Below are 15380 nucleotides of genomic sequence, written 5' to 3'. Positions count from 1 at the left end.
CAGAGCCGAACCGTTGTGTAACATCGTCCCGCCGCAGGAGGAGGAGTCCCGACACAAACTCAGGTAAAATTCCACTTAGTATATATACTCTGTCGAAAACAAACGTCGAGATTCCAACAGGAACCGTTAGGTTACGCGCCTCCACCACAGGCTGAAACTGATCTTCGAGTCCATGGAGCTGGACCGGCGGCTGCTGCTGGCTCACTGTGCCGCCCACACCCTGTCCGTCATAGCGGGACTCCTGGTGGTCGTGCCGCTCGCTTTAAACGGATCCGCTTTCAAGGGAAGGTGCGCGCTGTTTAGTCAAGGCTTCTGGAGGACGGAGAACTTCACGGTGGGTCAGGAAGAGCCCAGAACGGTCACTCATTTGGTGGTGCAACAATGGGGTCCATTAGCGGCGTGCCAGTTCGCCACATTTGTCGGTGTGTTCACCGTGTTGTACGGAGCCGTTCAGGGCTGGAGGAGTCTGTTCTACCTCCACCGGCGACATGACGAGTGAGTATCACTAATGTGACAACTAAATCATTTGAATGCTACATTCGTTAATGGTACAATTTCTTATCTGTGTAACTGCAGAAACTAGTAATGGCATATTTTATGAATTAATAAAATTAAATCAAACTTATAAAAATAATATAAACTAAAATTAAAATAATATTAAATAATTATATATATATATATATATATATTCAACTTAATGCTATTTAATATTGGAGTATATCAAAGAAATTGACCTAAAGATTTTATAATAGTTCAATACAAAATGTTATAATGATTAAATGATGTAAAACAATTATAAGTACAATATATAATTATGCATTATTCTGTATATATTTGAAATATATTATTTAATAAATTGTCTTTTTAATACTTAGATATTATATTAATTATATATATAGTGAGAGATAAATATGCTTTTAATTTTTGTGTATATTAAGTAATATTTAAATAAAAGTTTTATAGAAAGTCCAACCTTATCTGTATAAAAAAAAACTAAATTGTGTCATCCATTGGTTTTAATTTTCCTGCAGCACGCTGTTCTCTGCCTTCCTCACGCTGCTGCTGAGTCTGTGTGTGTTCTTCCTCTCTGGAGGGGCCAGCGTTACTCTCACCCTGGGCCTGGTGTCCTGGTGCAACACTGTAACAGACCACAACACCAGATCCTACAGGTACACACAGCTTTAAATCTATAAGCTGGTGTGAAGATTGTTTGTGTAGCACTTTTCACAATACATATCGCAGCTTTAGAGACTTGAGTAATATTGATTATGATCTAAAACATAAAATGCATGCTGAAGTCATATTTAAAAAATACAATGCATACTGTTGAATGCACATGTTTTAGGAACGAATGAAATAACTACATAATGTTGTAAGACAGTGATGTATTTAATGATTCTCTGTCTCTGCAGTTGTGCTGAGTCACAGTCTGTTCCTCTTTATCTGGATGTTGAGACATCCTCTTTCTACTCTGAGCTCAATTGTGCGCAGGTAAAGGAGCAACTGAAGTAATTTGTTTTTCGTTTTGAAATATGTGGCTCAGTTCAACAAAACATTCATATTTTACATGGTAAAATTGTGTCTCTCTTTGCAGATCTCTCTGTGGTGTGTAACAGTTCTGTGGTTGGCTCACTCCATTCTGTCCTTCCTGAGGCTGTATCATTCTCACAGTCAGCAGATTCAGATTAGCAGACCGTGTTTATCCAGGGAGAAGGAGCTCCTCCTGGGCCAAACTCAAGTGGATTGTCCCATTCATCCACATCCACACTCGCACCCCTCAAACACTCCCAGTGTTTTTATTTAGTGTTCACAGAAGTTGCACTTTGAGGTTAATCTAAGGCCAGTTTTATTGATTTGCAAGAAGGAGCAAGAAGACAGGACAAGATTAGCGTAAAATGGAATTAACTTCTAATCTAAAAACAAACAAACAACACAAGTCTCATGCATGTTACACAAAGAATATTCTCAGTAATCAGAATTAGCCTGGGTTTTATCTATTTGTTACTTTTTTTAATGCATTTGTTGAGAAGTTTTTTCATGTAGCTTAGTGCTTACGTTGAGGTAAAATGTTTTGTGTGGACCCATTTACAACTTTTCCATAACAAATGTCAGAGGATTCTAATATATAAAATATATTGCACTATTAATGCATTGCTCTTGCATATGCAAGATATCATCTAACTTTATGTTTAGCCATATAATGTGAATTTTAAGTCAATGGTAAGGAAAGACTAGCCCGTTGTATGTGCTGTGAATGTATACTCGTACAGCGTGACTTTTTGCATACTGAATGGTGTCACTCAAACCAGACAATCTCTTTCTAATCTGATGAATGTTTTTAATATGAAGCTGTTTGTGTTGATGCAGGCTCCTGGTTCAAAATCTACTTTTGCTGGATATTGCATTGCTTCATTTATGTGATAGAAATTCAGAGCCAAAGACAAGTTGGAAAAACATGATGTGGAATGTGGCTAATCTGTATTGAATCCTTAACCTTTGACCTGGAGGATTGTTGTGAAACACAAACAGTTGAATAAGAAGCAGGAGAGAGATGAGAGAGAAATGTTCATTTATGGCTTGGAAATGTGATGATGCTTGTGTTATATACTGCTGTTTTTATCCATTATGTCCAATTTATAAACTCTTTTCACTTGAGTAAAGGTAATAGAACATGCTTTGATGTTTTGATATTAAGTTGGTGAAATTTTAAGCAAAATAATTACTAAAATAAAATGTTCAAACTTAAATGGTAAACTCATGGTAAAAGCAAACCGAGCAAACAAAAGAAAATATACCAAAATGATGTTATTAAATTAATTAAATGTTAATACCACACCATCAAAAAATAATCAGTTTAAACAAAACACATTTGACTAAAAAAAAATAGTAACATTTTCAAACATATATTTGTGTGTCCATATTGCAGTAGAAATAGTTTTTAAATGTTAATACACATAAAACAATTTTTTTTTCAGGGATTTGGAAAGTAAGTGTGACATGCAACTAAACATAAAGTTAACTGCAATTAAATTTTCATTAAAGTGCATTCATATAATACAATAATTAAAAATTTAAAGCAGCACCAACTATTCATTATTCATAATTTGTTTGATCAACATGAATATACTATTTATTAATATAAAAAAATCGTTTAATATAAGGCCATGTTTCCTCCCTGTCATAGTTGTCAGTAAAATGGTAAATACAGTAATTATTACTTTATAAACAGTTCTGTAAAACTGATAAATGGCTCCAGTGGCGTCATGCACTCATGATTTTTGAGGGGGCACGCACAAGTTAATTTTTTTTTTTTTTCACCTTTATAGTTTGTTATTTGATCTATAATTTGTGATGGGCAAAGTAGACTAATGCAAAGTAGAACTTCAATCTATTAACTACCCATAAAAACCTGTCTTTTTACTTAAGTCCCAGATATGGGTGTCATGCCTTAAAATATTTTTAATACGACTCACTTTGTATTTAATGTGAATATAAGAACAACGTTGTTAATTATAACATTTATTTTACAGAGACCAAAGAGCATTTAAATGATCAAAGAACATTTTCATTCAGTCTAGCCAGAGTTCAGGCACTCTCAAAAACTCCCATTTAAATCACGGAAGCATTTAACACTGTGAAATGAATATCTTGTTCTCACATCTGCACTTTGTTATTTCTGGAATTAAAGTCAGCGAGCGAGTGAACAAAACACCGCATTCAGGCAAGGACTCATCTGAACGTCTCCGATTGGCCATTGCATTCATAAGCTCAACAGAATGGTGTGTGATTGGTTATAATGCAGCTCTGTACAAACGCGTCTGTCTCTGGCTCAGCGCCAGCCAAAGCACGACTGCAGATTTTAATGTAGCCGCACTGAACGATCTAATCACACCGGTGTAAATTGATCAAATACAAAAAATATTATTTGCCTATTTTTTGTCTTTAGGAAGCTGCATTCAAAATTTACTTGGCTCAGAAATCTGAGGGAGCACGTGCCCCCATCACTCTGAATGGGCATGACGCCTCTGAATGGCTCAGCGGTTAAGAAAAAGGTTAGCTGGTTACTATTGCTCAGAATACACTTTTCTCCTCAATACTGTTTGCACCTGTTATCCTACACATCCTTGGCAATCTTAGACAGCTGATTAAACTTCTCTCTTTCATCACAGTCCCTTGTTGTAAGTCAGCACCTTGCAATCCGTTGCCATGGCAATTTCCGGCTCAAGGTGAGATGTCTCGATCTGTGAGAGCAAAAAACGATTAGCAAGCAATTCCCTGCTAAAATATTATTCAAAGCACACACAGACGAAAAGATTAATGGCAGAGGTCGACAGACAAAATGAAAACTGCTGCAGCAATGGTTTGCAGTAGAGGAAGAGGGGATGCAGTGATGCAGGTGTTGCTGCAGTACCTCTGACATCTGTGGGAAGAGACTGATCGCCAGCGGCAAGGACAGACCAAAGACGGCCAGACATACTAAACTGTGCACAGGCAGCATCATCCTGCGATGGGCCTGCATCAGAGGAAGCCTGGTACAGGACAGCGAGAACTGACTCACATGACTGTGATATTTTAGCTACTTAACAATAATTGAATTATCATTTAAATAATTGAAACAGTCGAGCTACAGAGAAGGACAGCAGCTTGTGAGTGTTTTGCCTTGTTTTCTCATCAGACTAGTGTGTGATCGTCATTGCTAGGAAAGTTTTTGGTTTAAATTGTGTGTGTCTTACCCTGGTTAATACGTGCTGAGAGTGGCGCTTGGTTTTGCGTTTACCTATCGCGGGACTGCCTGGTTTCGATCTGCTAAATAGTGAGGCGTGGCCAAAGCCAGTGAAAGTACTTAATTAGCTGTTTAGAAAGCACTTGTCAGACGAAACAGTCGAGCTACAGAGAAGGACAGCAGCTTGTGAGTGTTTTGCCTTGTTTTCTCATCAGACTAGTGTGTGATCGTCATTGCTAGGAAAGTTTTTGGTTTAAATTGTGTGTGTCTTACCCTGGTTAATACGTGCTGAAAGTGGCGTTTGGTTTTGCGTTTGCCTATCGCGGGACTGCCTGGTTTCGATCTGCTAAATAGTGAGGCGTGGCCAAAGCCAGTGAAAGTACTTAATTAGCTGTTTAGAAAGCACTTGTCAGAAGAAACAGTCGAGCTACAGAGAAGGAAAGCAGCTTGTGAATGTTTTGCCTTGTTTTCTCATCAGACTAGTGTGTGATCGTCATTGCTAGGAAAGTTTTTGGTTTAAATTGTGTGTGTCTTACCCTGGTTAATACGTGCTGAAAGTGGCGCTTGGTTTTGCGTTTGCCTATCGCGGGACTGCCTGGTTTCGATCTGCTAAATAGTGAGGCGTGGCCAAAGCCAGTGAAAGTACTTAATTAGCTGTTTAGAAAGCACTTGTCAGAAGAAACAGTCGAGCTACAGAGAAGGACAGCAGCTTGTGAGTGTTTTGCCTTGTTTTCTCATCAGACTAGTGTGTGATCGTCATTGCTAGGAAAGTTTTTGGTTTAAATTGTGTGTGTCTTACCCTGGTTAATACGTGCTGAAAGTGGCGCTTGGTTTTGCGTTTGCCTATCGCGGGACTGCCTGGTTTCGATCTGCTAAATAGTGAGGCGTGGCCAGCTGACTTCAATCACAGGTAATCAGGCTAATACAAAAGCGCTAAGTTTCACCGCGGCAGCGGTCGCCGCAGCCCTCGTGTGAGCCCTCGTGTGAAGACGATCGACTCTACCTGCGCGACTCCACCGACAGGGCACTTGAGTATTGCTTTTCTCCTCTTTCGTTACTTTTTGTTTACCTTGTTCTCAAATATCTTACACTTGTAGTCACTATGTGCTTTCAGATCTCTACTATCACTACTAACACTCGGAGAGCACGCTATGGACGTCGCATGAAGGCCTGTCTGACAAACCTACGGCCTGTCCCTCTGACCTCTACTACTACGCTCTCTATTCCAGTTGGTCTCTGGAACTGCCAGTCTGCAGTTAACAAAGCAGACTTCATTTCTTCTCTTGCTACTCATTCCGGTCTCAACCTCATGGCACTGACAGAGACTTGGATCAAACCTGAAGATACTGCCACCCCTGCAGCCCTCTCCACTAATTTCACTTGTTCCCACACTCCTCGTACCACTGGGAGGGGTGGAGGGACAGGTCTCCTTGTATCAAAAGAATGGAAATTTGATCTTCAGCCATCACCTACAGGTACTGGTTCATTTGAATCACATGCCATTACTGTAACCCACCCTGTTAAAATCCACTTTGTGGTCATTTATCGTCCCCCAGGTCAATTGGGAAACTTCTTGGAGGAGTTGGATGTGCTGCTATCAAACTTTCCTGAAGATGGTACTCCTCTGATACTGCTTGGTGACTTCAACATCCACCTAGATAAACCCCAGGCTGCTGACTTCAAAACTCTGCTCGCCTCATTTGATCTCAAGCTAGTGTCTACTACAGCGACTCACAAATCAGGCAACCAACTGGACCTCATCTACACGCGCTGTTGCTCTGTGGACAACTCTTCAGTTGCTCCACTGCACACCTCAGACCACTTCCTCATTACTGCTAACCTAGCACTTACTCCTGAAGTGCCTCACACTCCAACGCAGGTCACCTTTCGATGGAACCTACGCTCACTCTCTCCATCTCTCCTATCTTCTGTGGTTTCATCCTCGCTTCCTGCACTCTCTCAGTTCTCTGCTCTGGACACAAACAGCGCTACGGACACTCTTTGCTCCACTTTAACATCTTGCTTGGACAACTTTTGCCCACTGTTATCTAGACCAGCACGCACTGCCCCATCTGCCCCCTGGCTGTCTGAGGTTCTCCGTGAACATCGCTCTAAACTCAGGGCTGCAGAGAGGAAATAGCAGAAATCAAGAAACTCTACAGACCTCAGTGTGTATCAGTCTCTCCTCTCTTCCTTCTCTGCAAATGTCTTCACGGCTAAAACATCCTACTACCACAACAAAATTAACAGCTGTTGTGACGCTCGGACACTCTTCAAGACTTTCTCGTCTCTTCTTAATCCGCCGCCACCACCTCCTCCATCGACTCTTACAGCGGACAATTTCTTCACAAATAAGACTAGATCCATCAGCGGCCAATTCTCCACACCGCAGACTGAGGACAACTTCACAATGACCGATGCACACTCTTTCTCCTCCTTCTCCCCACTCTCAGAGATGGACGTCTCCGAACTTCTCCTGTCCAATCATCCTACTACTTGTCCACTTGATCCGATCCCCACTCACCTCCTTCAAGCGATCTCTTCTTCAGTCATACCTTCGCTTACTCACATTATCAACTCCTCTCTTCACTCTGGAACATTTCCCTCAGCATTCAAGCAGGCTCGGGTAAGCCCACTGCTCAAGAAACCATCTCTAAATCCAGCGCTTCTTGAAAACTACAGACCGGTATCCCTTCTTCCATTCATTGCAAAGACACTTGAGCGAGCGGTGTTCAACCAGTTTTCTATGTTCCTTGTACAGAACAACCTCCTGGACAGCAACCAATCTGGCTTCAAAAGTGGCCACTCAACTGAGACTGCTCTGCTCTCGGTTACTGAAGCCCTGCGACTAGCAAGAGCAGCTTCAAAATCCTCGGTACTCATCTTACTGGACCTTTCTGCTGCTTTTGACACTGTTAATCACCAGATTCTCCTGTCCACCCTCAGAAAGATGGGCATCTCTGAAACAGCACTCCTGTGGGTTAAGTCCTACCTCTCTGACAGATCCTTCAGTGTGTCTTGGAGGGGTGATGTTTCAAAGTCACACCACCTTGCTACTGGGGTTCCTCAAGGCTCATTACTTGGACCACTTCTCTTCTCAATCTACATGACATCATTAGGATCTGTCATTCAGAAGCATGGCTTTTCTTATCACTGCTACGCTGATGACACCCAACTCTACTTATCATTCCAAGCAGATAACCCGACGGTAGCTGCTCGCATTTCAGCCTGTCTGAGTGACATCTCTAGCTGGATGAATGACCATCACCTTCAGCTTAACCTTACGAAGACAGAACTCCTGGTGATTCCAGTTAACCCATTGCTTCATCACAACTTCTCTATACAGCTGGGCTCATCAACCATTACTCCTTCGAGGACAGCTAGAAACCTAGGAGTTGTGATGGATCATCAGTTAAGCTTCACAGACCACATTGCTACAACTACCCGGTCCTGCAGGTTTGCCTTATACAACATTAGGAAGATTAGACCCTTCCTGTCAGAGCAAGCAACCCAACTTCTTGTCCAAGCTCTTGTTCTCTCCAGACTGGACTATTGTAATGATCTCCTGTCGGGCCTTCCTGCATTTACAGTCAAGCCTCTGCAATTGATCCAGAATGCAGCAGTGAGGGTTGTCTTCAATGAGCCAAAAAAAGCTCACGTTACTCCGCTCCTCATCAGGTTACACTGGCTACCAGTAGCTGCTCGCATCAAATTCAAGGTACTGATGCTAGCCTACAAGACGACCACTGGCACGGCACCAACTTACCTAAACTCATTGGTTAAATCTTATGTGCCCTCCAGAAGTTTGCGCTCTGCAAGTGATCGACGCCTTGTGGTACCATCCCAAAGAAGTTCAAAATCACTCTCAAGGACCTTTTCCTGGACTGTGCCCAGCTGGTGGAATGACCTCCCAATCTCAATTTGTGCAGCTGAGTCTTTACTCATTTTCAAGAAACAGCTAAAGACTCATCTTTTTCGCCTGCACTTAACCAACTAACACTAGCACTTTTCCTTTTCTTGTCTTTTTATTAAAAAAAAAAAAAAAAAAAAAAAAACTTGCTATGCGTTATATACTAGACTAACTGAGACTTGTCATGGCACTTGTACACTGTTGTTGTTCTCTTGTTGACCTGACTGCTTCTATTGTTCTCATTTGTAAGTCGCTTTGGATAAAAGCGTCTGCTAAATGATTAAATGTAAATGTAATTAATTACAAGTAAAATTATAATTCATTCATAAGTATAATTAATCATATAATATATATATATATATATATATATATATATGTTAATAATATTTATAACATAATAAATACTTAGTAATTATAATTAATAATGATTCAAATTCAGAAATCAATTTAAAATGCAAATGAAGCAAAAATAACTCCATACTTTTCCAAGAAGGCCATTATGATTGGTGGCAGGACGAAGATCGGCAGTGGTAGCGCTACCCGCGTTAGTGCTGTTTCTATCAGTGCCTGATAAAAATAAATAAAACTATTAGTCTTCTTATGACCTAAGGAAAATAATTACTTTTGTAATTTCACGTAACAACATGGCTAGTAAGAATACAATTTTGACTTTTTTAATTATGACTAGCTTTACTTGCATTGATTCGAAAATAAAACAATTAACAAAAAACATTTAAAGCACAAAATGTACGTACATGTTTGGCAGCTATCCGTGAGGATCCCACTACATTCCCGTTGCGGTCTAGCACATCTATTCCCTCAGACAGCTCGTTGTGTCTCATTAGAGCCACGTTACAGATGTTCGCACTGGCTGAGAAACAAAACATGACATCCAGTTTCTGTGAGAGGTCATTTGTTCATCGTAATTATATATAATAATATTACTAATTTACTTTATCATTGATCAGATAAATCAGTTGAAGGCACAAGAGACTTCTTTCAAAAACATTAAGACTACCGGTAAATCTTACTGCCTACAAACTTTTTAATGTGTTGTGCTTTCATTCTGACAGCAGGGGGAGCTTCACACAATGCAGAGTGAGGGACTGAGTCATTACCTACAGTTACATACCTACAGCAGGGAACGGGATGAACCTCTGTATGAACAGTCTGGTGGCAGGGTTAAATTTGCTGGATTTCTCGATAAGTACATTCAGTCCCACCTACAGTAAGACAATATTACATTACTAAGTAAAACATTACTTAAGATGTTATGTAAGTAGAACACTATTACCCCTAAGGGCTGTTAAACATTTTATAATCACAAATAAATGTTCTAAAAAATAATTTTCATATCAGACAGACATTTTAAGGGAGGAAACATTTATACACAGCTTATTTAGAGGTCATGACACAATGACAAACATTTACATTTAAAAAACAAAACTGAACAAAACTTGAACATCACTGACTTACTGCAATAGAAACAGCACTGGTGACGGCACCCATATATCCCTGAATAAACTTTGAGGTTGGTGTTGGCTAAAAATAATGTTGGGGAAAAAAACAATCATAAACATCCAGGTGCAGCAAATGTAGCATAGACTGTTGTGCAATGAAAAAACACTCTGAGGTTGTGAACCACAGTCAGATGCAGAACAGATGTCTGGCCCTCAGGACAAAACAATGATCATTCAAATGGAATCGAGTAGAAGAAACGCTTCACTGAACGACCGTATGCAGCTGCATTGCAATAGTTAAACCATAAAAACCTGACCTGATTTAAAAGTACTTTTCAGACCGTACCTTTGTGGCATTGCGGTTGGAGTAGTTCACACAAGCGTTGTGACTCTGGTTAAGCCACTGTAATAGAGAAATTCTTGATTAGCCTGACAGTCACTTGAAGTATTGGTTGATTATTGCTGAATTCCTCTTTCAGATAATGACTGATTGGATCTTGGGATACTGATGGGACAGAGCCAGCCTTTAGGCACTGAGGCACACAAAGAGCCACTGTGGCACTGAGGCACACAAAGATGGGAACAAGCCACTTTACCTGCCAGAACACTGTAGAGGCCAAAGTCTGGTTTGGAAGGAGAAGACCAACAACCTGCAAGAGAGTATACAGCAATACGCTGGTTAATAATTTACACCTATCTATAGGTTTATTACAGATTTCAACACCTCTTATGCTTAGAGGATTTGGATGCATAATGACTGGCAAGGCTTCCTTTCTCTAATACTGTATTTGCTCTGTCTGTGTGGCACTTTGATCTTTTTTAATTAGCAAACAGAAGACTTACGATTGGCGTTCCAAATGGCACATATCCTGTGAAATGCATCCAGATAAGAGAAACAGCAACAACAAATCAGAACTCAGAAATCAGGACAGAGTAAAAATCACCTCTATGGCACTCCTCACCTCATTTGCATTTGTTTGACTATTTATTACTTTAAGTTTAAACAGTGCTAGTATGGTGCAATTCTATTATTAATTTCACGGCATGACCAAAACTGCTGATAAATAATCACCGTTTTTGGGTGTACACATCCAGAATGACATCTATAATATAAAGCTGCAGTCATAATTCCAGTTAAACAAACAACAGAAAAGAAATCAGGCTTTCTATATAATTACAATGTTTTAAAAAGAAGTCTCTTATGCTGACCAAAGCTGCATTTATTTGATAAAAAATGGAATGTTTATCTTTATATTTAAATTTATGTATACTGAATAATATGTGTTAATTTCTGTCAAAAAATGATTGCACTGACACCAAAGTCAAGTTTGTTTACAATCACACAGGGTGATTCTTTTCTTTTCTATTATTTAAATACGTCCAGACCTAACCCTCTCTATGCTCTTACCTGACATGCGGAAAGGCATGAAGATTTTTTCCCCGGTGTCGGGGTGAATGATGGCCTGAAAGAAGATGAGTCGGTGACTGTAAATCATTTAAAAGTGGCAGAGAACAATGACCACAAGACTCACCTGCTTCACCTTCTGAGCCTCCCACAGCTGAACACAAAACACAGATTGTTATAAAACACTGCACCACATGTACTATACATAAGATAGATTTCACCTGGTGATCTGTAATTCCTGGAGGAAGATTCCCTTGCTTGAAATCATCCAGGAGTTTGATACATTCTCTTAAACGACTCTATAAAAATAAAACAGAAATCCAAAGGTTACATAGAACTACAGGATTCAGCACATCCAAAATTGTAAATTAGTTGATAGGAATGAACATTCATTCTTTATAGATGCGACCTAATTACAGTATATAAAAGAAAGGAAAGATCATTGTAGGTTAAAAACAATGCAACTCAGATTAACTTAATACAATTACTAGAACACAGACAAGATTACAAGATTTCATACCTCTGTCACAAACAAAGTGGAAGGATCGATGATATCAATGAAATGTCTCAACCTGCCAAGAAATGTGCTCTGAGGAAGAAAAACATTCCTTCAGTTTCACAAAGTCAGAACCTAAGATAAAGAAAAGATGCAAACAAGACAACCTACTCGCAGCACAAAACTTGTGGTCTTGTACCTTAAATTGTCAAGAGCTGTTCTGATTTTAGTTTAGATTTAGCCTAAAATATTTTAGGCCTGCTAAGACAACTCACTGACAGGTTGTGCAGAATGCGCTCAAAGGAGCGACGACTGCCTGCATCAACATTCCCACCGTCTCTGAACCCAGCGCAGCAATGCAAGCGCTTTTCTGAGAGACAACGAGCATGCCAAGGGTTTTCTTGGCAAAGAACACGATGTTAAAATGCAGCTCCAATCAACTGCATCTAAATTATTTATCCAGGTACAAGGCAAAAAAAAAAAACAATTAAAGCTGAAATCCCTTTTATCTTACAATATATGGTGAAGAGATCAAGAAAAATCTGCTAATCTGACTTCACTCGGCTGATAATGTTATTTCTGGGCTACACACACTTGCTTCAAAGCTGTTGCAGAGAGCCATGTGAGCACATGTCTGCTGGAGAAGACTTGTTAATTATGTATGTGCTTCTGCTCCCCAGAGAATATGCAACACAGCAGCAAAAACAGCACCTAAAAAAACACCTAAAAACAGCAGCAATAAAAAAAGATCACTGTCTGCATTAGTCACATGCGCTGGATTTGGCAATAAACCAGTTAGATTTAGATTCAAACGAAATTGATGATAAAGACAGGGACAGACCAAATGCACACAGGCAAAATACTTTTTAGCACATATATTTTTTTGAAAAATCTTGGACCAACTTGTCAGCGGGGCAGTGATCTTTTGTTTGGTTGTATTCCCTGTAGACCCAAAGCAGACTCATTTGGGCAGCATATGGCATAATAATCAGATGAAACTCATTATTGCACCAAAAAGAACACTGAAGTATTTCATTTGGATGCGTTCAGAGCATCCAAGACTAATAAAGGGAAGGCAGATTATACCTCACCATTCTGCCCTCTGTTGAAGACAAAGTAAATGTAAGGTTTTCTTATATTAACAGCGCCGCATTTCAAACAATTCATCATGCTTAGCTATAACAGTTTGAACTCACCCCTAACAAACCCAGAGGAGGACACTGATGACTGACATACTTGATTTCAGAGTGCATATGAACCCATTCAGACACCGTATCCATTTCAGAGGAATACTTGAAAAAATTAATATTTTCAAATTTAGTACTGCAGTCATGATATCACTTTTTATTACATAGTTTTTATGCAATGTACACTGTAATGGACAGTGGGGCTCAATGTTGAGCTGAACTCTATACTGACACGTGATCTACAAATTTTGTCCATTCTTACAAATTAAGTGAAATTTTGTCTTACATCATAACAACATTAAAAGAAAACTAAATATATATTTTAAAGAACATTTAAGCATTCAGAAATCAATTCAAAACGACTGAATTCAAGCTTTAAATCGATTAATATAGAAAATAACTTCTAAAACAACCTAAATCGACTACATTTCTGTATTCACTTTTTTTAAAGTTTTTGTGACATTTTTTTTTATCAGATCATGCATGATTATCCAGTTGTTCAGAACCAAATATGGACATCAGAACTACCTATTAAAACAATACACAGTATACTCACAGTATAAATAAATTGGTCATATTTGTGATTGCATGGAACATAATTCGGGTCTGAAAGGGTTAATCAGGATGACCGCGGTGTTTCCATGGAGGCAGCAGGACTTAAATAGATGGTCATTTATTTGACCGACACGAGCGCGTGAGATCTCACTGATAACACAATAATGAGACAATTATTTGCATTCGTTCAGCAAAAGATGGTCCTATTTCAAAAGGAAAAACTGAGTCTAGTCCATCCGATGTATGACCACATCTGTTTTAGGAAATAAACAAAACAGGGAGGAGAGGCAGTTTTTCCAGCTTTTTAGAAAAATTATGAACTTTGATAACGTGCCGCGACATCACTCCAACGTAATACAAAAATAAAAGTGACCAGAGAAATCAACAGCTTTAAAAAAAACAGACAAAAAAAGCAATCTTGTCCTACTCATTTCCTGCATATAAAAGGAAAAGCTGTTGTGCATGCATCTAATGGTTTAGGAGTTTCTAATATAACAACGCAAAAAGCTTGAGAAATTGGTGATTTTCGCAGTACAGTCCTGAAGCAAAGCAAATGTATCTAAAGTATCTAACGTAAACACATTGTTTATCAACGCCCACCATCAAAGATGCACTTCAACATCGCGGCAAACTCTTTACCTGCTCGTAACGCGGTTTTCCCAGCTGAAACACCGGACAGGACGCAGATTCCGCCATCTCAGCAGCGGTGAGTGATGTTAAATAATAAAAAGCTCCATGAGGCGGAATTTGTAAGAATAGTCAACTCGGCTACGAAACTAGTGAAGCAATAGCTCGCAGGGGTTCATGGGAAGTGTAGTTTCCTGTTAACTCGAGACAAAACAGATCGCAGAGCGCATTCCACACCCATTACACTTACTAAAGTCTGAAAATGTATATAGCTATATATTTGTTTTCCACAATATTTAAAACAATCTGCTGACTTCGGACAACTTTGAAGTTGAGCAAAATAATTAGCATCTAAAAAAATTGCCATGGTTTGCACCAAATAGATAGCTAGATCTTGTTGTCAAAAAACAAACAAACGAATGATTAGGAAATCTTCTTTTGTTAAAACAACTATACAAGTCTTGAAATGTTCAGATTAATTAGAAATTGATATTATCTCTTAAGTAGGCTAATATGAAGCATTCATGAGATGATTTGGATGATAAATTATGCCACCTGGCAGACCGAGTTTATGATAAGATTGTGGTTGTACACTGCAAGTAATACAAAAAAAATATTTGTTCGTTCAGATCTGATGAATTAACTCCACGTCATGGGGTTATTGTCATGAGGATTGTTTAATAGAAAAGGTCACTGAAGGAGCATAAAACATCTACCAGCCAGTTACAAAATATCATCTTTAATAATTTAAAAAGTCTACCTTGAATAATCATATTTAGTTGATGATTGTTTTTATAATTCATAATTAATTGTATCATAAAACAACCTTATCAGACAAACAAATGTTGTTGAGTGATGCGAGTTTGGTTTAAAATAAATACATTTTCTGTTGTTTTCTCTTAAACCAGTATAGCCTTTTAACACTGTGCCAATCAAGCCTATAGGAAGGACATAACTAAGTTTAGGGAATATTTTGTGTCAATATGTTTGTTCCACCAAAGATAATTAACCAAAAAT

At 39.0% G+C, this 15380-nt stretch overlaps 2 protein-coding genes across 3 annotated transcripts; one reads left to right on the top strand and one right to left on the bottom strand.

The window, feature by feature from the left end:
- The first annotated feature begins 91 nt into the window (after positions 1–91).
- LOC132113757 (transmembrane protein 179-like) lies at positions 92–2674 on the top strand. The gene is made up of 4 exons (XM_059521732.1): positions 92–495; positions 1032–1169; positions 1413–1491; positions 1595–2674. The coding sequence occupies exons 1-4, from the start codon at positions 173–175 to the stop codon at positions 1802–1804; spliced, it is 750 nt and encodes a 249-aa protein (XP_059377715.1). The 5' UTR covers positions 92–172; the 3' UTR covers positions 1805–2674.
- A 1205-nt stretch (positions 2675–3879) lies between these two features.
- LOC132113756 (sideroflexin-5-like) lies at positions 3880–14682 on the bottom strand. 2 transcript variants are annotated; one of them, XM_059521729.1, is made up of 14 exons: positions 14376–14627; positions 12019–12087; positions 11720–11797; positions 11626–11652; positions 11502–11556; positions 10937–10962; positions 10690–10743; positions 10440–10496; positions 10110–10175; positions 9766–9856; positions 9389–9504; positions 9115–9200; positions 4412–4529; positions 3880–4241 (listed from the first exon to the last, which is right to left on the bottom strand). In XM_059521729.1, exons 1-14 carry the CDS (start codon positions 14430–14432, stop codon positions 4164–4166), a joined length of 978 nt encoding a protein of 325 aa, XP_059377712.1. In that variant the 5' UTR covers positions 14433–14627; the 3' UTR covers positions 3880–4163. The 2 variants fall into 2 exon arrangements, with proteins under 2 accessions (XP_059377712.1, XP_059377713.1); XM_059521730.1 differs by lacking the exons at positions 3880–4241; positions 4412–4529; positions 9115–9200 and having other exon boundaries at positions 9752–9856; positions 14376–14682.
- Between the last annotated feature and the right edge of the window lie 698 nt (positions 14683–15380).

The sequence above is a fragment of the Carassius carassius genome, chromosome 33 (genome assembly GCF_963082965.1).
Source record: "Carassius carassius chromosome 33, fCarCar2.1, whole genome shotgun sequence".
NCBI classification, from domain to species: domain Eukaryota; kingdom Metazoa; phylum Chordata; class Actinopteri; order Cypriniformes; family Cyprinidae; genus Carassius; species Carassius carassius.
Note: the sequence above shows the minus strand (reverse complement) of the source record. Positions and strands in the feature narration are given on the sequence as shown.